General features: G+C 39.7%; 3 protein-coding genes across 5 annotated transcripts; 1 reads left to right on the plus strand and 2 right to left on the minus strand.

Moving 5' to 3' along the window:
• The first annotated feature begins 5,761 nt into the window (after positions 1-5,761).
• Positions 5,762-8,227, plus strand: LOC115628303 (probable protein phosphatase 2C T23F11.1). Its single transcript, XM_030524350.1, has 4 exons — positions 5,762-6,053; positions 6,628-6,962; positions 7,120-7,453; positions 7,528-8,227. The coding sequence occupies exons 2-4, from the start codon at positions 6,678-6,680 to the stop codon at positions 8,052-8,054; spliced, it is 1,146 nt and encodes a 381-aa protein (XP_030380210.1). The 5' UTR covers positions 5,762-6,053; positions 6,628-6,677; the 3' UTR covers positions 8,055-8,227.
• A 615-nt stretch (positions 8,228-8,842) lies between these two features.
• Positions 8,843-21,670, minus strand: LOC115628440 (la-related protein Larp4B). 3 transcript variants are annotated; one of them, XM_030524544.1, is made up of 9 exons: positions 21,331-21,670; positions 18,426-19,323; positions 18,108-18,357; positions 17,651-18,016; positions 16,291-16,849; positions 15,663-16,228; positions 13,170-15,201; positions 12,418-12,776; positions 8,843-12,359 (listed from the first exon to the last, which is right to left on the minus strand). In XM_030524544.1, the coding sequence occupies exons 2-8, from the start codon at positions 19,307-19,309 to the stop codon at positions 12,586-12,588; spliced, it is 4,848 nt and encodes a 1,615-aa protein (XP_030380404.1). In that variant the 5' UTR covers positions 19,310-19,323; positions 21,331-21,670; the 3' UTR covers positions 8,843-12,359; positions 12,418-12,585. The 3 variants fall into 3 exon arrangements, with proteins under 3 accessions (XP_030380404.1, XP_030380403.1, XP_030380402.1); XM_030524543.1 differs by lacking the exon at positions 21,331-21,670 and adding an exon at positions 20,043-20,878 and having other exon boundaries at positions 16,303-16,849; XM_030524542.1 differs by lacking the exon at positions 21,331-21,670 and adding an exon at positions 20,043-20,878.
• A 239-nt stretch (positions 21,671-21,909) lies between these two features.
• Positions 21,910-22,887, minus strand: LOC115628322 (eukaryotic translation initiation factor eIF1). Its single transcript, XM_030524377.1, has 3 exons — positions 22,730-22,887; positions 22,331-22,488; positions 21,910-22,262 (listed from the first exon to the last, which is right to left on the minus strand). The coding sequence occupies exons 1-3, from the start codon at positions 22,755-22,757 to the stop codon at positions 22,116-22,118; spliced, it is 333 nt and encodes a 110-aa protein (XP_030380237.1). The 5' UTR covers positions 22,758-22,887; the 3' UTR covers positions 21,910-22,115.
• Positions 22,888-22,954: the final 67 nt, after the last annotated feature.

Below are 22,954 nucleotides of genomic sequence, written 5' to 3' on the forward strand. Positions count from 1 at the left end.
GCCTGATGTCCAGCGATAGACCCTTAGAAATAAATTTTAAGCGTTCATGTCTATTTTTCTAATAATTCAAAAATTTCTTGGTTTATTTGTACCTTAAAGAGGGAATTAAAATTCATTGTTTCAAATTCGAATTGAATCAAATGTGTTGACCGTTGAAAATTAATAAGTAAACATAGTTCCGAAATAATTAGGAGAATATTAATAAAAAATACAATTAAATTAAATATAGAAAGAAATAGGCGGGTATAGTTTCAAATAACTGGTTTAAATTAAACGCATGTAGGTTATGTAAAGGAGTCATGATCAACTATAAAAATACATAGGTTGGACTTACCAAGCAATGCCGTCGTTGAGCTCAATGAGACCATGCTGGAATTCTTAGAAAAATTACAATTATAGTGGATCAAACTTTTACATAAACATGCGTGAGTTGAAACTTTTAAAGATTACAATTAAAAAAAATTAAATTAAGAAAAAATTAAATTAAAGTATTTTACTTTTTGTTTTTTTTAACGCATGGTCCATTATCATTTCATTTAACATTTCTTCCTTTTTTCTTTTCAAATCAGTTAAGATATTAAGAACACTTTAAAGAAAAAAACTATTTTTAACCTGAAGTGACGTAATGTGACGCAGCACCCGAATTGCCTGATAAAAAAAAATACAAATAAATTAGCAATTCTTTTTAGTCACTTAAGAGTGATCCACGATTTTCATTATATAAAGCAAAGCGAAAAGACCTAGCACATCATTGGGAAAATTGGTCGTTTCAGAGATGGCATCGCATTTTTCCTTCGGCGATCCAGAAATACATTTCGGCGACGCTCAGAAAAAAAGTATTCAAACATTGTCCCGTTAGACAGCATCTGGCTAGGCTTAGAAATCACCACGCCTCCAATTTGATGAAACAGCTGCAGCTCCAATTGATATAAAAAACAGCCACAGCGCAGTTGCCGAAATACAGAAAACGGTCGCAGCGACGCTTGCAGCGCTGTCGCCAGTAACTAAAGCGGCGACTGCAGCCTAGTCATGACGTCACCGTCAGATAAGTGGGTTTTATATGAACCTCCACGTTTGCTTATGCGTGCGAAGATTTACCACGCATAGATATATATATGTGACATATACCCGAGATTTGGGGCGACCCTAATCAGGAATCAAAAACCCAAGGGTGAGGGTAAGGGCACTGGCACTAGGCACTGTAATTAGTTGAAATTGTAGGCTATATTCATAATAGAACGACACTAACTTACCTGGCCACTCCAGTAGAAAAACTGAATAAACACTGATTTTGGGGAATTTATATTTACTTTAACTTTTCGTTAAATTCAATTCTTGTTAATTATTTTTTTTCCCACGTGCAATGTATTATAATCGGCTCTTGGACACAATCACTTGTCAGACTTAGTCTGCTTCACTCAGAAGTCGGTATAGAAGTGAACTGTACCCCATGCAAACACTTTAGCTAGCCCTATGCAATTTTCAGCCAAAGCCGATCTTGAATCAACAACAACATTAGCGCTTAGCCGAAGTCTGCAAAAAAACGTATGTACTGATAAGCAACGGCAAAATCGTATGATGCTGCTCCGCTTATCCAAGGTGACCGCAGCATAATAGATAAAATATAAGAGTATGACAACTCAAATCATTTATGATTGCCCCTGTAGGAAATTGGACACTACAACGCGCCAGATAACATAGACGATGTATGACTCATAGATAAAAACGTTTTGTTATGCTATATAAAGTATTACCCAGAAGAACATTAGTATGGTTATCTTCTAACGAACAAAAGAAACTATTTTAGCTTAAATGAGGTTCTGACAGCCCACTAACGTCTAATTCGAACATAATAAGTAATAAATCAAAGCATTTACTCTGACGAACTAAATAAATGTACATCCGTAATGCACACATTCTTCCGAACGGGGAATAGTTCACATTCATTTAACGTAAGAGAATTGAGATATTATTGTGAACTCCGCAAAGAGAATAGAATAAATATTATATAAATTATTGGAAAAATACAGAACAAGGATAATCTGAGATATTTTAAAATAAGTCGTAAATCTTGTCCATATGCTTCAGATAAAAAAGCAGCTGTCTTCAAATCTGAACTATCACTTTACCAAAGCGAGATGCTTCCTTGAATCGAGTTCAAGTGAAATATTTTTCCTGTAGCTGCTAATCCATGGGTGTGGCAACTAAGTCACCAGCAACAACAACAACCGCAGCCAACAGAACCACGAGAACTACTATACAGGGGCAAACTCGGGGCGCGCATTTCCAGTGAAGATCATTATTGTCTGGTTGCGGATGCTGGTTATGGCGGCGGTGGCGGTGGCAGGAACTGCTATGGTGATGGTGCCGGCAACGACGACTACATGTATGGCCCAAAAAAACACACCAACTGAGCAAACAAGTTAATGAACCTGCCTGGAGTGAAGCAAGTAAGCGAACGAGCGAGATGCGCATGCGCATGGTTAAGCGTCGGACTCGCGATCCTTAAAACAGCAGCAACAATAACAAGAACAGCAACAACAATTTCCAAGCCCCAAGCTAAGCTCAATATAAGAGACATCAGGAACTGGGGGGGGAGGGAGAGTCGTCCAACTAGTTTGGCCGTCAGTTCATCGCACAGGCAATGCGGGCTGGCCGCGGCAAAGTTGCACCAAATCTGTGGCATGAATTCTCTGGAAATTATCGAAATTTCATTTCATTGCGACAACAACAACGGCAACAGCAAGAATAGCGAAGGCAGTCGCAAACTGAAATTAAGTTCAACAACATTCCGGTCTGGTCCCAAATAGCCATCGGCTAATGCCATCGCCTTGCCCCACTGTTGTCTGGGACAACTTGGTCAGCTTTGTGTGCTCTATCGCTTTTCATTGTGCTTTGTGATCGCTTCGTCTGGCTAAGATCTGGCCGTTTGTGGTTCAAACACAACCACAAACATTAACTTTCCATTATCCTTGAGGCGCGAGTCAATGCCCTCTCAAAACATTGCATTACACAATTGCAGAGCCTCCTGTTCTTTCTCGCTCTCTCTCCCTCTCATTACTGATACTCGAGTTACAGGGCACTCTAGTGGCCTACTTACACTTGAATGGCCGGCTAGCAGCAGCCCTCCAGGGACTCTGCACTGAAACAAAAGCCTTTGTGGTCTGCTAGCAACAGCAACCCTTTGATTTGGTCCCTGGGCCGGGTCCGACCATTTGTGCAAAGACAAAGAAATTTATTTTGTCGCCGCTGAAATGCGAACAAATTAATACAAAACAAATCGGAATGAGAGGCAGAGAATAATACTATAGAGAGAGTGAGAGAGGCGACGCTCTAAAGAGTCCCAACCAGGGAGGGGCAGCATATATTTTTATAACTGACCTCGAACTTTTGTGCAATGTGATTGAACTGCTGCGATATCTGTGGGTCTGTCCATAGGCAAGCCAGCTCGTTCAGCCATCCATCCATCCATCCATCCATCTGTCCATCTGCTTCGTTCTCTGCGGTCTCACATTTGCATGCAGCCTGCATACGGTTTGAAAGTGTTCTTGTGGGATGTTACGGGAACACGGTTCTGGATCGGGAACGGGGGCTGTACGCGATAATGTCGTCGCTATTGCGCTGATGCGTGCGTCCAACTGCAACTTAAACGACTGACAAACAATATGGAAATTTAGCGCGGGAAACGCGGCGAATAGTGCAGGGGGCATTGAGGAGGGAGGGCTATGGATCGACTGCAGACGTTAAATGCATATTAAATGCGCGTTGCTCGAGGTTGGGAAATAAAATGCGTGCTGCGCTTGCACTTTCAATGAATCCACAAAGCGCCAGCGAGGAGGCGATAACAAAAGTCATAAACATAAAGAAATCATTGCAATGTTCATGTATGTATACATACGTACATATGTATGTATGTTAGTATATGTACTACGAACTAAGGGAAGGCTCGTTCTATTTCATTATTCATGAAGGCAGATGTGGCGATTTGACTTCCAATGATCCTTGCATTTGATCCTTTGCATTTGTGCATTCTTTCTAGCCCACAAGATGATTTAATTCGTCTAAGTTGATTTTTCAAAAACTTTTACTAAAGCTGTGTAGAGGCAGTTCATCTGTTTGAGTGTCTCCGGTTGTTATAAATCTGACAGCTATTGGTTGAAGGGGAGGAGGCATGAGTGCTTATTAGCAAGTTATTAGTATTGCTCTTAGACTTTCTAGTTTACCTTTTTACCCTTAGGGTGAAGTACTTGTAATACTACTATGAACTATCTTATATAATGATGCAATAATATTCAGGGTTAACATTAAATCATTACAAATTGAATTTGTAATATATTTTATTATTTTTGTTTCTGTTTGGTTGACTCAAAGTTGATAGTAGTCGTTTCGACTGCCAATACCCTTAAAGGGGGTCTAAAGAGCGATACATTTCCAGGGTTAAGGATAAAAAGGTTTTAATGTTCATACGCACCGGTCATATTTAGAATTCTTAAAATACGCTTTCATTCTTAGGTATACGGCATAAGAAAATTCGTTTTTAAGTGCGATTTATGTGCATACATACATACTATAAGAAAGGGAACTTGTTTTTAAGCACTCGTTCAACTTGTTAACAAACTTAATGTGTATGTACGAGTCCATACATTTGTACCTTTAATATTCTAAGCGTCATAACGACCTAATTTTTAAAACTGTTCTTTCCTCTGTAAAGTGGCAGACCATTTTATTATTCCACAGCCAACAGAAAATCAAGCGAGTTGGAAATAGACGAAAATCCAATAATCGATCTAAACAAGTGCCAAATACTGCTCTATACACAAGTATTGTCAAAATTCAAACCCTCCCTACTTGCAAATTTCTTTAGCTGCTAAGATCATTGACGTTGTTGTCACAAACAGTTCGCATTACCCTAGCAGTTCTATGATAAAAATATTTCATCAAAACAGAATATATGTACATATACATAAGAGTTTAAGCTATACTCTCCATTGCTGTTGTATTTGCTGTTGCTGCTGCTGTGCAAATATTTAATAATGTATTTTTTAGAAACGCGAAAAAATGCAGAGTCAATCCCACATAACAGAAAAAAGAAGCAACATGCAAACAAAAAAAAAACGATAATAAAAGTAAGCGATTGCGGACAGTGGCGTAGGTGTGGATTGTAAATGTATTTATATCTAAATGAGGAGCAGAGACCCCCTGTCCATGTGCGCCACTGGACAACAAATACACCACCAAAAACAACAACGAAAATGTTTAGCTGACGTCATTTGTCCTTGAAATTTAGTATTTGCCGCAAAACAAAATTCGCAAAATTCAATGCACTCTAGAGCGAAACAACACAGCAGCAGCGACAGCGCAGCGGCAGAGGCGACCACAACAGTAACAACGGCAACCAAAAGCATCAACAACTACGCGATAACAATGGGATGGGAGTTGTGGAAGAAAGCTTGAAGAGTTGGAGTGTGCACAGACGTTTTATTTTTAAATACACTCCTCCTGCCACAATGATTTAATCTACATCAATTACATATATAAAACCTACTAAGAGACAACAGCTAACTGTTAATAAGACAAAGGGGTGAGTATTACATTTTGAACTGTAACGGCAGTAGTCAAACAGCTGGTCTGCTGTTTTCAGTGCTGCCAACTCGGTGCATTACAAAATGTACAAAATGAAAACAATGTCTTTGATTAGCACATTTCCATTTAACATAGTAGGTTAGCACGAGAGCCAACAGAAAAAATAATATTTGTACATTAAGTAAGGCGTGCATTAAATTCATCCAAAAGCTTAAGATTCAGAGTTGTTGCTCCAGTGCCAACAACAAAACACAAAAAGTCCCTCAGATTGAGAGCAAAGATTCGCATTTAATTGGCGCATTTTCCGTGCCATTAACAAAAACAACAAGACCACGCTCTGCCGCTGCTGCTGCCTGCCTACCAATACCAACTTACCAAGAAAAAAACTGACGACGTCCCGCAGTGAAGCTCATTTAAACGGCACTGATTAAAAGTGGTTCATGTATTATCAACGCCAACAACAGCCCCAGGTGAGCAATCGAAAATTAGAGTACCAGAAGCCTTTGTATTGTTTTTTCAAATTGCAAATCTTCAGGTCCGTTTTCGCCTATCAGACCGTTGGCAGTTAAAAAAGTGTGCCAACTAATTGTGAAACATGCGGCTTTGTTTGTGCATGTCTTATCAGGTTTTATCTGGACTGGGTTCTGGCCCCTGCCTGCCCTTTGCTCTGTCCAATTTATTTTTATTTTTAAGTTTCACTACTTCCTTATTTTCATGACCAAGGGCTATGTGCGCGTTGCACGCGAATATTTAATCGTTTTTTGTTTGTGTTTGCCGAGCACTTTAAAAAGCGCCCACACAAACGCGTTCGCCCCATCATTTTATATCATTGCTACGTCTCAAGCAATGTTTTTATCCGTCAGCTAGCTACGTCTGTTCTATTGCTAATCTAGAAGTTCAGCTGTTTGTTTTATTAGATCTTATGTCCGCCATATCATTAAGTTAACAATAAGGCGCTGCAACGTTGATATGCTAATCTTAATGTCCATGTTGTCATGTCTATGAAAAATCTGAATAATATTAATTCTTCATATGCCTGCCCAGATATTCAAATCTTCCTAAATCATCGATACCAATCGTGCGTATAAGTCAGAATGGGACAAACACTATCAGAGCCTGTCACGGCGAAGGAATCGTCTTATTGCCAAAACCAGGTATATCGCGTGGGCTCTAGTTGCATGCAAGGCTGGCGCATAAACATGGAGGACTCACACACACACATACTCTCGCTTCCCGATGATCCTGGAGCAGCATTTTTCGCTGTGTACGATGGACATGGCGGGGCAACAGTGGCCCAATACTGTGGTAAACATTTACACAAGTTTATACTAAAGCGACCCGAATATAACGAGAACGATATTGTAAAGGCCCTGAAGCAAGTACGTATTTTGTGCAACTAATTTATTTATTAAATATCGTTAGAGATTTAAAAAAAAAAAAAAAACGTTTCCATAAAGATACGTTTCGTACAAATACGATTTATATTAAAGTGTCATTCTGTAGTTAACTTATGCACTTGTACTTGTAATTTACCAGGGATTTTTAGACATGGATTACGAAATGCTACACAATGACTCATGTGGCGAACAAATGGCCGGTTCTACAGCCGTGGTCGTACTTATCAAGGACAACATATTGTATTGCGCCAATGCCGGCGACTCACGCGCCATTGCCTGCGTAAATGGCGAACTAGAGGTACTTTCGATTGACCACAAGCCGAATAATGAAGCAGAATCGAAACGCATTAACGAGGGCGGGGGCTGGGTGGAATTCAACCGTGTTAATGGAAATCTTGCACTCTCACGGGCACTAGGAGATTTCGTTTTCAAGCGAAATGCAAACAAAAAGCCGGAAGAGCAAATCGTTACAGGTATGTAAATAGGCACAAAGCACTTTGTTGTCTTATTGTTATTAATAAACTCATCTACTTCTGGTCTCTCGCAGCCTACCCGGACGTAGAGACGCGTAAGATATTGGAGGATTGGGAATTCATTTTGCTGGCTTGTGATGGCATTTGGGATGTGATGAGTAATGCGGAAGTTCTGCAATTCTGTCGATCGCGCATCGGCATGGGCATGTATCCAGAGGAGATATGCGAGGAACTGATGAATCATTGTCTTGCGCCCGACTGCCAGATGGGCGGTCTGGGTGGTGATAATATGACAGTGGTTCTGGTCTGTCTGCTCCACGATAAACCATACGACGACTTGATCGCGCGTTGTGCGAATAGCAATAAATCTTCACAGAATATGTCTTATGGCGGGTCTAACCCAGATCCAGATGTGGCAGCCACAACCGATACCGATAACAAAATTAACGAAGCAACGAGTCAAGAACAACAGCCGGCTACGAATGTTGCAAGTCCTAGTCTGACGGCCGAGAGTACAGCAGCTAATAGTTCCGATAATAAAGGGGACAAAGAGACTGCATCGCCCGCATCTGGGGCACAGTTACACCCTTTTATCTACTAGTGCGCCTTACAATAACATTAATAATTATAATAATACAATTAATTAGGGTATTTGCAATACCATTTAAGTCAAATTTATACTTAATGATGTTTAGCGAGTGTTTTTGGTTAAGTTTTGTACAATCCTTGCAATTTGTTTTTCCATTAAATTTGTTGTATCCAAAAACCACCCTAGCGAGGAAGTTTTTCTATTTTGTGACGGTGCTGCTGAAATATGTATTTCTCGTTTATCTGTGGACTTTTCTGGTTGGTCAATGAAATTGTTAGGACAACTAAGCAAATATTTATGAAACAAAAAATAATAAATATAACTCCTGGATGACAGTAGCCTGAACACATGTTCCCTTGCATAATCGGCCCATATAATTGCTTTCCTCACTTAAGCAAGCACCAGTTTAAAATGTTGTGTACAGCTTTTTCTGGTTAACTTTTTTTTATTGGTTTCAGCTATCTACATTTAATCTACATTATGCACTGCCCTTTTGTTGCATGCGTTTTATTTGATTTTTCGTATTTATGTATAATATATGATACAGTAAAATAAAATATGAGTTGTTTTTTACGTGTTTTTCGTGTCGTTAAGTTTTTTTTCCTTTATTTTGTGTTAGTTAGCTCATAAGTATAAATTTGATTTAACTTTGCTATATTTATTTATTAGATTTATTTTTGCTTTTATCATTTGTTTTTTTTTGTTTTTTGTTTTAACGTACAAATTTCACTCTTAACGATACAGATTTGCTGAAAATGAATTACGCTGCGTGTTTATTGTTTGTTTCTCAGTGTATTGTGTTGGTTTGTTTATTATATTTTATTTATAAGTATGCATTTTACACTTTCAATAATTCTCTGAATAGTTCTGTTTTCATAGGGATATTGTATGTTATTACATAGTTACATAGTTATACTTTAGTCATATGTAATTTTATAATCTTTAACTTTACATTTATCAATTTTGGTACAATGAATATATATTTTATCATTACATATTACTTCCTTTGTTTAACAGACATTAGTTATAACAATGTGCGTAAGCATATCTTTTTCATTGATGCTATTCAAAAAAAAAAAATAAGCTTTCCGGTAAAATTATAATAAACACACCGTTTCTCCAAAACAAAGTATCTAACTCATCCTTCTCAAGGATCTACCCCGCTATTGCCACGGCTCCTTTCTACATTCATTCATATATATATACCTAATAAGTCAAACCCATTTGAAAGATTATATAGAATTATTTCAGAAAGCTAAAGCTAAATAAATGATAGTAAGTGGCAGTTCCAGCAGGTGTATTAAATAGCGAGGTCCTGTGCCAAAAACAATGGGGACTAGACACAGCGACACGAAATGAATGGTGAATAAGCCGTAGCATTCGTGGCGTCCTTGGGAAGGGCTTACTATAATAAATAATAATCGCTTCAAAGCTATAAAAATGACTCTGACTTTTTGAATTTACTATAATTAGCAACAAAGCATTTGAAGAAAGAAAAAAAAAAAAAAACAACAGGAAACCAAACTATACAAAATTTGTTTTCATGTGTAGGTGGTGTTAATGGATGGCTGACATTTTGAAAGATACAGATACATAACTATGGGCGTGTCTTCATAATATTGTTTGTAATATAACAAGGTGTCATATCTGCTGCTTAAACATACAATAAATAACTTAAAAACTGAAATTTTACAATAACAATTTAATTATGTAATTCATATTCAATTTCATCGCCTTAAAATTATTTAACATCAACAATGTTTCTTTTCGCTACCTCTACGAACTATGCAAGCAAACTGTTGGCAATCAATTTTCCATTTTATTTATTTATTTTTTGTTTTTCGCATACAATTGAATTTTCAATTGAATAATATCACATCATTCTTTTGCGTAATTGAAATTGGCTCAAATCGGAGAGTCCCCCTACACTGAGAAAGCCAGAAAATGATTAAAGCCTTCCCGGTAAGCAAAACTCCAATTGTTAACAATCGCAATCTTAACGCTGGAAATTCGTGCCAACAACACAATGCATTGCCATTCATGCTCTACTTGGTAATTTGTTTTTTATATTCATTCTTTACTCTTTAAAGCAGTCAAAGTCACCCGCACTATCGAAGAACAACTGTACAGTGGCCGTAAGCAACGAGTGCAGTGTTACCTTCTCAGAGTAACAAAACAACAACAACACTGATCGCGTTTGCGAGTTTCGATTACAAATGCGAGAGTGGTTGGGAAACACTGCACCCGTCAAATAGGTGTGTCAATACAGCTATGAATCTTACAATTAAATTGTTTTGGAGTACGCAGCAGGCCACTGAGAGAGGACACAATGTGCGACACTATTTCTTGAAACTATCGGATAGTCGGCCGCTCAGCAGGACTGATTGGAAGAACTGGCCAAGACCTAATCAATGTTCAAGAAATAGTGTATTAGCCTATACATAATTGTCGAAATAGAACTCTATATGCATCTCAGTGGACCGACCGTACAACCTGCAGCATATATATTTAGTATAGGCACTTAGCTTATTCGATTGTTTTCATAGAAACAAAATATATTTACAGATTTATAAATATATGTTGTTTTGTATTTTCTCATTGGTTGGAAGTCTTGTGAAAGAGTTTTTAGGTTTAAACTAAAATGTTAAAGTCCTCGAAATAAAAATTACATGCATGTGTAGGACTGATCAATTTTCATTTCGTTCTTCTTGAGTAGGATTTTAATTTTGGTCTCTCTGCTAATAATTGATTGATTGGAATTCGGAAGTAAGTAACCGTAATTTCGGGTTTTGGTTTTATGCTCTAACAAGAAGGGCGGACCTGTTTGTTCTGAAACTTACAAGTTTTTTTTCTTTGTATATTATTAAGTGTGAATATCTACGCATATCTAATCTTATCACTTACAATAGTTTTATATATCTTATGCCTTTAGTTTATCTGTTATTATTTCTTGTTTTTAATGCCGATTCCTGTCTTAAGCTTAAATTACATCATCAAACAAGTTTGCAAAAATAAAAATTTTAATTTGTGCGTAACGAAAAGTAAAAACCAAAATTAACTCTAGGTCACGCAAAATAAACATTTTTGATAGTAATGATGATATGAGCTTCAGTGACTTGAGTTTGTGTTTGTATGTATACAAATTTAAGTATGTACTTCGTTGGACAACCAAAAAGACAAGGAGCATTCACAAAATCCAGAAAAAAGCTTATTAAAAATGTACAATTCCTATTTGATTTGTCCTAAGCCTTATAAAATGGTGTGTGTTGTGTGTGTTTAGTATTTCTTTTATGGCACCTTTTTGTTTAGTGTGTATGTAGTTATATGTTTGTGTGCTGATGAGTGTGTGAAATATCGTAGTATATACAGAAATACATGGTTACAAAGTAAATCAATAATATTAGATAGTTGTCTTATGATCTGTCTACGCTTTATAAAGTTTAGTTATTAGCAATGCATAACTTGTTATTTGTTGAAATACGTGAAACCATCAAACTGAGAAAATTGCCTTTATGTAGAAAAAATGCAATTTTAAAATGTATACATATAAAATTAAGATACATATACCCAAGTGCGTGTATATATGTGGCTGTGTGTGTTTATGGGCGTTGGTGGTTGTGGCATTGTGATTGTGGAAGGGGGTGGTCGAGAATGTGTAGGTATGTAATACATATGTTTAATTCATAGTGAGTCCACAAACATTTGTTAGACAGTTGGTCTGCATGAATTTCAAATCGACTTTTTGGAAATGGATCCGTTTATGACGTGAGCTAAGTACAAGGACCCGGGGGATTATCAAAAGTAAACTGTGACATGTTCAAAGAAGACCAACTGATATTAATGTGGTTTCGTTTATATGTATAGTGAAAAAAAAAATTATATAAAACTCCAACACCGGCACTGGCCGATGTTTAAATATACTTTTCGTTAGATTCGCGTTGTCAGGACTAGCGATACTATAATCATTATTTTTCTTGTAATCAAGTAGCACATATGATTAAAAAAAATGAAAAGTATGTAGGTATTATCTGCCCGGTTTCTTTCCATTCATTTCGATGCTTCGTGGCGCTAACTACATGCAAGTGTTGCAACTTAATCTAGGCATATTGTTCTGTATACTTTCTTATTGTTGTGCTAATCTATGTGTACCCTTCAAGCTTAGGTAAAAACGTAGATTAAGTGTTGCATTAACTGCTGGTTATACATATATACTCATAAAAATTATGCACCATTATTCCTTTGCCTACTATTATGATAACTGGTCCAAGTTGCAGCGTGCGGCTCTCTGTGTGCTCTGCGGGCCGATTAGTGCGGCAACTGAAAACAACATTGAATTACGAAAATTGTATAGGATACAATTTCAATGATAACTCACCTATTTGCCTCATAAGTGGACATAAATATCTATTTGTATACGCTTATAGATATAACAAAAACGTTGATGTATTTACATATGGAATTTATGTACACTGGATGCAAAGGTAAAGCATCATGCAAATTACTCAAAACTTGTCTCCACTATTGCGGCCGTCCCTCCCCCTTTTTAAGAGTTATTGCCTCTGGACTTGCGTCCGCCTCCTCCGCCGCCACCTCCACCACCGCTGTTACTAGCACTAATGTTTGCAGAGTGCTCTGCTGAGTTGTAATGCTTTTCCTTGCTCTGGTGGCGAGCATTCCCACCACTTGGAGATGCGATCAGCGCTGCATTCTGTCGTCCATCCCGTTGAGCAGTATCTGAAAAAAATTAAAACGAAAAATTATATCGTTAAGCAGGAGTGTTTTCACGCCAATATCTCCTAATCAAGATCTTTCGTCTATGTCTAAACAGGATACCAAAACATCGAACTTGATCAAAAGTTTTGGGAGTATGCCACATATGGTCCAAACATTTCAAAATTAGTTTTTAAATCTCGTGATGTAAAAGAAAAGGAAGTTAATGACTTCACTTCACTAGCGATATAAAATACGTGTAATGTCTATAATTGAATTATTTTAATTAATTCTTATTTAATGATATCAGTATCACAAGCTATAAAGTATCACTGTACCATAAGCTACTTGTATTATATGCTTGATTCGGCGATTATCAGAATGCAAGAAAAAAAAACATTGTTGAATTCAGCTTACCTTTATCCTTGGCGGAGCTAATCGAGGTAGCGGCATTTGTGGTCACATTAGTTGTCTGTTGGCATGTATTAGCTTTAGTCGAAGCAGCATTAGCCGCTGGCGCTAAGTTGCGCGTCTTATCAATTTGTCCGAGGCCGGGTTTTTCAATCAACTTATCGGTGAGTGTCGCAGCTCCCGTTTGATCACCGAGGGCAAGCTCTAGTTTATTGCCGGCGGTTGGTGACATAGTACCCGTCGATCCGTCCTTGCTATCGGTTGAAGCTTTGTGGTGCTGAGCTACCTGGGCATAGCTCAGTTTGCTGGCCGAAGCCGCGGCAATGTTTTCAGTCGAAACCGAATTTGTGGATGTAGCAACACTTTTGTGTTTGCTCCCATCCTTGTTCGAGGAGGCCTCCTTCTTGGCATGCAGTGCAGCCACAGATGGTGGCTTCTTGTGCTGACTTAAGCTGCAATCAGTCAGATTTGTTATCAATGTCGTCACGCTACAGGCGCCAGCGCCAGAGCCCGAAACATGAACGATAGGCTGGACAGCAGAGGCCACACGCACATTGCCGGCATATGCGTTACTTTGGCTCTTGACATGGTGCTGCTGTTGCTCGGCAATATTATAATCGTTGTGGCCATATCCAACGCTTTCAACTAAACGATGGTTATTGTTATTTTTGCCTTGCATTGGATGTGTGTCATCCTCAGTCTTGTTTGGTTTATCTAGAATTGTAGCGCCAACTGCTGCTTCATCACCAGATGCATTTTCAACGCGTGTCGTCGCCGTCGTGTTGTTATTGTTTATCTTATTGTTGTTGCTGCTACTACCGCTGGGGTTGATATTTGGTGTTATACACTTTATCACATTGATCGAATTGTTACTAAAGCCTTGCTTATTAAAATTTTTAGTATTGTTTCCTAAAGAGCGCGCCGGCACATCCTCAGAGTTGGCTACAAAATCAATGGCAGACGATTGATAGTGTGACAAAATCTGTTGCTGCTGTTGTTGTTGTTGATGGTTTCTATTGTGGGCGGAATCCTTGCGTGATTTGCTTTTGGCACCACCACCACCTGTGCGCACCACATCCGACAAGCGATTCTCGGCCCAATTATTAGCCGCACTAGAGGAACTGTTGGATAAATGTAGAGAGCCCGCTGCACCCTCGCCCTGTTGATGATTGCTCAAAGGCAAATCTTCAGATGTGACACCGCCGCCACCTGCGGCACTGGTCTCGATTATGGCGGCATGTGCGCCACTGGAAGCACCATGGGAACTTTGTATTTGATGGTGTGCCTGAGTTTGATTGTTTTGTTTATGTCCTAACGACGACGACGAGGAGGCATTGTTATGAATGGCAGCGTTGCTGGCATGAGGAGCATGTGGTGCCACCGCAGAGGAAGCTGAAGCCGAGGTCGCTGGCAGTGGTGGAAAGGCAGTTGCCTCTAAATCAAATTGTGGCGGCTGTACAGGAGCCGCTGGCTGTTGCTGCTGTTGTTGTTGTTGCTGCTGCTGATGATGGGCACTGTGACCTTGGTAGGGATTGCCGGCATGATGCAAATTCCCACCGCCACGTTCGTTGCTGACACCGCCACCAGAAGCGTTACTGCCGACATTATTATTGCCACCGCCACCGCTACTGACAGCAATTCCACCGCTATTACCAACATTGCTACCAATAGAGTTATGATGATGATGATGATTGTGGTAATGATGACTGCCTCCGGAGCCCTGCTGGCCACCCGATAAATGGTGCTGTGACGAGGACAGCGCACTGTGATGATGATGGTGTGTACCACTCGACATTCCCGAGTGCTGTGCATGATGTGTGCTATTGTAATGGGGATTGTAGTTGTTCCCCTTATAGCCTCCACGATGCTCCGTCTCACGGTGCGTGGTATAGGTGGATCCGTGATGACCGCCTTCGCCACCGCCGCGATGCTGCCCGCCACCTCCACCGCTAGGTTGTGGCACATTGCTAGATGTCGTTGCCGATGAGGACAACATTTGCTGTTGATTGTGATGTGTATTCGGTGATGTGCCATAGATCTGTGAATAAATGCAACCAATTAGCAGCTGATAGTTGTGACGCCCAAGTGCCGATCAGACGGTGTAGAACAATTAAAAAAAAAAAAAAAAACTAAGTCTATTGTTTTCTCTAAGCAACAAATGTCAGATGGCTAATATTGAGGCTGAATTTGAATCCCTAATTCTAACCTTCTTTATATTTTTAAGCATTACCTAAAACCCCACAATCATATGCGTACGCCTTATGAAAGAAGCATTTCCTATAATCCCAACCTATGCATATATGGTCATTACCTTGACAATAATAACCATCATACGCTTATTTTAAATACTAATTACGAGTGTACATGAGAAATGTAGTTTACAAAGAGATGAATAATGCTATAAAGGAATTTAAGTTTGTGCTCCTACTAGAATTATATTGCATTGCACCATCTAAACAGCAGTTTAGGGCATATTTTCTGCCCAACCCCAAAACCTACATTAACACGACCACTCGGCGAGTAGTTGATGCCATCGTCCTCACGTCTACGTCGTCTGTGTGGTCGAGTCCAGTGCAGGGGCTCCTTGTTTGTTACACCAATTGACGTTGCCAGTGACGATGTGGAGCTAGCGGACATGTTGCTACGATTTGGCTGCGAGGTATGCTGTATATGTGAAGTGTGCTGCTGCAGCTCTACAGTTTCTGATTCTTGAATTTCAGCCTGCTGCTGCTGTTGCTGAAGCACAGCTTGTTGTTGTTGTTGTTGCTGTTGCTGCTGATGGTGAACAACAAGATGGTGATGCTGCGACTGCTGTGGCGCCATAGTCAAGGCCGCCGTGGCTTGTGAGGTGGCATAGGATGTGTGTGGGGTGGACGATGCACTGGAGGAAGGCAATTGGTAGTGTTGCTGCTGTGATTGATTTTGTGACTGCTGCTGATGCTGTTGTTGCTGGACTGTAGACGCATGACCAGAAAGCGTTTGCACTTGTTGGCTGAAGTGATGATGGGTGGTCACACCACCCAATCCTCCGCCATAGGTTTTATCCATATTTTTTGGTATGCCGCCTGAGAATGTAAAAGAATGTTATGATACTACAACATATTCGGCGCCAAACTCATATGTTTACCTTTCCAATTACCTTTTAACGCATAATGCCGCGTGTTGCCAGCTGTACTCGAGGTGGCCATTTGCTGATGCTGGCTGTGGCCAGTACTCGTTGGCTGCTGAATTTGATGAGCCTGCGCCTGCTGTTGCAGTGGCGACTGTTGTATAGGATCGACAATGGTAGCCGGCACTACACTAACCATGCCGCTCGGTATGGCTCCGGACAATTGTATAATATTGCCACCTTGTAGGTGAGACTGCGTCTGCGTATTGCGTGGCGGCTTGCTCCTCTGTTCACGTTGTCCAGAGTTTACGCTGCCAAGATTGTTCAGATTGCTGCGATGGGTGCCGTATCTCCCACCACCACCGCCTCCCTGAGGTTTTGTCGTTGCAATTGTTTGTGCGGTGGGAGGCGGTGTGTTTGTGAAATTAGCAGTCACAGCCTGTGGAGCTAAGCCATTGGTTGCAAATATATTTCCTCCAATTTCATAGAAACTCTGACCATGTGGCGCTGAAGCTGCCACAGTGGTTGTCTGCCAGGGCGTGACAATTCCAGGATAGAATTGTTGTTGCTGAAATGGCTGTGAACGAACGGAGTGCGTTTTTAATATGATTATGCAAATTAGTAACCGATTTATGAAGAAATCGGTTAAGCCATTTGTTCGCATGATAAATTTGCATAACTGGCGAAACACTAATTTCCAAATCCGGAAAAATTATCAAAAACTATGGGTATGTTTTACAAGCTATGGTTCTGAGAGCTTGTAAAACATACCCATCTTAATATTTGAAGTCCTTTCTGTGTCCTATAGAAAAACGGAAAATTCTAACATATAATTGGCATGATGATACAAATAATACTAGTTAACAATAAAAAAAAATAGCTTCACAAATGGCTATGAAAGTAAACTACCGACCTTTGTCTTTCTAAAAAGTATAATTAAAGAAGCAAAATCCAGCAAAGCTTATACACATATTTTCCTGGATTTAAGTATCTATTTATTATCATCTAAGATCTACGTATAGGTAGTACCAATTTACGAAATTCCATAAAACGCGGACAGCAGACTCACTATTCCACAGATTAAGATTATTTTACAGCAAACACATATTTCGATAATTGATACTATTCCATTTTTATACACAACATTGCACTCCCATGACGAATCTTTTATGTATAAAATAGCGTATTGAGCCTACAATAAATAAAGAGTATATTCAATAGCCTAAGCTAAGTAGTTTGTTAAAATTATTTCCCAAGAGATTTGGTTTCATAATAACAAATAGGAAATTTGTTTATGTCTAGACGATAGCGTGACTCGCTCAATCCAAACTCTGCCAATTGGCTATTACTACTGTAAATAAAACCAAGCTCTACTTACAATCAACACTTGGCCATTATATGAGACGGGTGAAGGAGCTACGGCGCCATTCGGAGCATAAACAAATCGCTGTGCCGTATTATATGTAACGGCAGCAGCAGCGGCCGGATCATAGACACCTGAAGTCGGTGGTGAGGTGAGACGAAAGCCGTTTTTCAAATTTGGTACTGGTGCTATTCTATTCAGAAATGATTTCGGCTTGATTCTGGCCATAATCGGTTTGCCTTGAAACTCCTTAACCTCCTCCCGTAGATATTTGTAGGCCTTCTGCGCATCATCGTCCGATTCAAAAGTAATATACCAGGACATATTGCCAGCAAATTCACATGAGATGGGACGTGGACAGCTCTCGTTATTGAATATAGCCTACAAAATTAAAGAGAGAGACATATGGATAGAAGCAATGTTAGAGCTGAGAATTCTACTATTCATATTATCATATATGGGCCAAGCGCACCTTGACGTCATCCATTGGTGTGTTGTCAGGTATCTCGCGAAGTATGATGATGCAACGCTTGTGATTTGGACGCACGCGCAGGCCTTCGTCATCTACCTGCACGTTCGGTGATTCGCGTAGTACTTCGGTTATTAATTTTATATCCTTGGTAAGTTTCTTAACAAGATTAAAATTAGCCACAGTCCATATGAGTACATATTGATCGCTATCCATTTGCGACAGCAAATAAGTATCGTTCGCTAGATTCTCCCTACAATGAGTAATGCAAAAAGGTGGTCATGAATTTGTATATTTATAAAGTCTGCGAGTGGTGTTTACCTTGAAAAGTAATACTCTAGTTGGGTAGCTAACATTTGTTTGAGTTTGTCCAAAGGCATGCCAGGGTCATCGCCAGCAGCTGCGCCCGCATTGTGGTTAATGTTACCAGCTGCCAATTGCTGTTGTTGTATCTGCTGCGGCTGCTGGTGCACAAGTCCGTGCGGATCCGGCAACGGCCCATTAGCAGGAACAACAATGTGCGGCTGCTGTGATTCGATAGCAACTAAATTCGTATTATTAACACCAGGTACCAGCGCATCAGTTGTGTAACAGACGACTTGTCCATCTTGGGTTATGGCTCCATTCATGATGGCGTATTCGGGATTATCGAGTGCAGTGGCCTGAATAGGTTCGCCAGCGACAGCTGCGCCCGCTGTGGCGATGCCCTGCGGCGGCTGGGGAGGGGGATGTCCGTATTGCAATGGATGGGTTTGCAGGTGAACTGGAGCACCTCCGGTGGTTTGAATCGAAGTAGGCGCTACCGCTTGCACGGTTTGGATTGTTTGTGGTGATTGCTGTTGTTGTTGCTGCTGTTGTTGTTGCTGTTGTTGTTGCTGATGTTGTTGCTGATGAGCTGCTGCTGCGGCCGCAACTGCCACGTGGGTGTGAGTGTGGGCGGCGGCGTGTGTATGCGATATTAGCTGCTGATGGTGCTGTGCTGGAGGCTGTTGCGGTACCGGGACCGAAGCCACTTGCAAAGCCTGTGAGTGGGCTGCACCAGCTGGAGCTGAGGGAGGTGCAGGAGCTGCTGTGATCAACGGTATGTGCGCTGCTGGGGCTGCTATTTGAGTTGTAGTGCTGAACAAGTTCGTAGCTAACATTGCCGTTTCGACAGGAACATTCGTGTAAACAGACGGCTGGATTTTGACTCCATCTCCGTTCATATAAATGTATCCTCCTGCGATACAAAAATTAATAAATTAAATACAATTAGTTGATTCATGTATGCATGTATACATATATGGGAGATGTCAAATGAGCAAACCAGACCGTGTTATGTAGCTCTCAATACTCAAATGTTATCTAATTAACTTGGAAATTGCTGATAAATAAAAAAAAAAGTGGAAAATATCCTGAACGAAGCTGTGTGAAGAAAAATTTGGCGATCTACAACGCCCTCTTTCTTAGCATATTTAGAAGGGGTATAGAAGAGACATATGTATGTATGTATGTACATACTACATATGTAGGTTTGTATGTATGAATGGATAAGTGCGTGCATGCATTGAAAATGCTAAGCAGATAAATTGAAAGAGAACCAAATAGCTAGAAATCGGTGTACAATTTTTTCTTTCTTAATGGCATTATGCCATTGAAAATAGGTCTAATCGGTTTTAATATTGCACAAAGCACACACATACACTAAAAACACTGGCAGATACGATAATTTAATTCTAACATAACCACAAACGGAGCTGCGTGCAAAAGTTTCGCCTCACCTTAAATAATATAGTAAATGCAGCTATGTACAGAAGTATGTATGTATGTATGTATGCGTGCCTTCTGTGTATGTACCACCAACATATGCACACTATATGCAGGGGTGTGCGGGGGTGGGGGCATTTTAGGAGCACGCCCCGGCATTTGTTTGTAAATTTAAATGCAAATACTACTAACCTAGGTAATATTCCATGGTAACGTATGTTGGAATTATCAAGAATTCCACACAAAGACACACTCGGCACTTTTTTTTCCCTCTTTCGAACGAACGCCCGACACCGACCAGTGACAGAAAAACAGCGACAGCCCAAACGACGTTGATGAAACGCGTTCACGTTCACACACAGCTAGGCAGGCAGAGGCGCACACACACACATACACACACACACACACTCACTCACACACACACGCACACACAAACGTGTATCCACTCGGAACTGCTTCTGCTTTTGCTATTGCCACCCAGTTGAGGCTTTTATTTGGAAAATTTGATTTTCACTTGATGTTCTTATTGTGTGTGCAGCTTGATTGTGATTGTAGTAATACGATAATAAACGCATATATGTGTATCTGCGCCGCCACTGATATTTGGTTTTATTTATTTATTTATAATTCTGCACTAGTTTTTCATCTCTGCTCATTTTCATCAACTTCTCCTTCTCAGCGACCGACGACTGCGACTGTCGCAGACGTAGACGACGTTGTCGTTGTCGTTGCCGTCTGTTTTTCCGTGGCTGTGGCTTGAATGACTTAATTTTTGTTCTCATTTAGTTTTCTTTTCCCGTAGCTATTTTCGCTTTCTATTCTCTTCGATTGCTGTTTCTGCTGTTTTTGCACACAATTTTGCCTGCCCACTTCACCACACAAATAATACGCTGAGACAGAGAATAAAATTGAAATCGGCCAAGCAGAGAACTTGCAATTGATTTTTTGATTTCACGCCCAATTTTGCACCAGCCGTACCCACAAAAGTTAAATAATTAAATATTTGGTGTTTTCAATGTTTTAAATAATACAATCAACTTTTTGCAATAACAAACGAACTCGTCACGCGAAAATTTTTATAAAGCCAAAATTTGACGTATCATCGCTATAGAAAAACTTTCGCCGTGCCTTTGTCAACTGTTCCGATAAAAAGCGTCTAAAAGCCTCCGATTGCACATGGGGACAAGGTTGCATTGTTTGATACAGGCAGCTGCTGCCTTTGAAATGTTAACTGAAACCAGCCAAATTTTACATTACAACGTTTACTGAATAACTGTGGCGTTGCAATTAAGTTAATGTATGATGTTGTTTTTTTAATTATGCATCTACGTCATGGATTTGTACCAAGAACGATGGGAATGAAATATATATAAAAACAATTTATTGCCGCTAATTAAACAAATTTACTAGAGCGAAATTGCCACTCGAAAAATCTACAAATTACTAAGTAGTCAACTACGAAAAAAATTAAATTACTTACTGTCAGATCTCGCTATATTTTTAATCAAATTCACATGAAATCAAATCAGGCCTTTGCCAACTTCGCGATGGCTGCACAAAAACACTATCAAACTGGACTTTTGTTGTAAAAATGAAAACCACTTGTTATGTGTGGCTTCTAGAGCGATGATGGAACGATATACGGCAAAGGTTGTCAAACGAAACACCAAGCGTTCCACGTTTCGAACAATACAAAAAGTACACGTATCTGTATGCGAACCCCGACGCCCGTACTTATGCGATGAAACTATAATAATGCTCGCGAATAACGCTCACGATATGATATTGTTGTCAAACAATTCTTTTTTTACTATACAAAACTGAAATTTCGAGCGCTCCGCTATGCCCACAGATACACATACAACACGCGGTGACAGTGTGACCATACTAAATGAAAAAGTGCTTTAACCGATAAAATACCAAAGCACTTTAGCAATGCATACGTCATCAACATGGCGCACTCTTTGATACGAATAACCTTGCACCTGATAACACAGTCGCTCCAAATGCGTGCTGGTCAAGATTTATCTTATATGCATATATTGCAGTTTCAATATAGTATTGTTGTTAAATTGAACATTTAATTTTATTTAACTCTTTATGATTAACATTGTTCGCAGTTAATGGTCTATTGCTTTGTCTTTATATAAATGTTCTATCAGGAGTGTTGTTAGTTATTCTGAACAAAGAACTTTGCAAGTTTGGTTTAGCTTAAGAATGAAAGACTTAGGAAAAAATCCACACTGTTTGTTCCTTGGCATCAATTTAAAAGCCGTGCACTTTCAATTGATCAGGCTTAGCTAATCCCACCTTGGTCAACCATTGGCAAATATTCTCACGTTGATCGCCCTGTAGTTGCAGAACTTCACCATATTCCGGATGTTCGATTACAGTCCCATTGCAAGCAAATTCCTAGATCAAACAAATTCCAAATTTGTATTTCATTTATTTTGACTTGAACAAAATTGAATGTGACTCACCTTTTTACAGGAGCGGACTATCTTCTTCAAGTCATACTCCGCGGATAAGCCCTGCACAGTGGTCAATGTCTTTCGACCGTTCCTCTGCTGGATTCTTATGTGCACAAGTCCGTCTTGAATATCATCATCATTGCCCTTGATTGCATCAGCAAAGGGGTCTGAAGCATAAACAATAGTGCACACGTTCGTTTATAGACATATGTATGTACATAATTGTGTTAGTATTGTAAGTGGGGGCAATGCCGACTTACATACATGCGTATATACATATGTACATATGCATGTGTGCATGTACATTATGACTGGCGCTGGCGTACAGCAGCCATTTTTCTGTACATGCGTAAATTATTGCTGTGTAAGCGAGTGTTACTTAGCTTGCCTTGCCCACACGACACTTACCTCGAGTGTTTAAATTCTGGATGGACATACGACAATAAAATAAACCACAGCCTAAAACAAAAACTTCGTGGAACGATTGTTGTTATTCGAACTATTAATTTATTAATTACTGATTTTCTGAAAATGTGTTTGACAGAAATTGACAAGTCGACAGTGTTGTCTGCTAACACAATGGTTAAATTACACCCTCGACCACACATATGGTTGTCGTGTGAAAAAGTTCAA

This window comes from Scaptodrosophila lebanonensis, unplaced genomic scaffold, assembly GCF_003285725.1.
Source record: "Scaptodrosophila lebanonensis strain 11010-0011.00,11010-0021.00 unplaced genomic scaffold, SlebRS2 tig00000113-arrow-arrow-pilon, whole genome shotgun sequence".
Classification (NCBI taxonomy): Eukaryota; Metazoa; Arthropoda; class Insecta; order Diptera; family Drosophilidae; genus Scaptodrosophila; species Scaptodrosophila lebanonensis.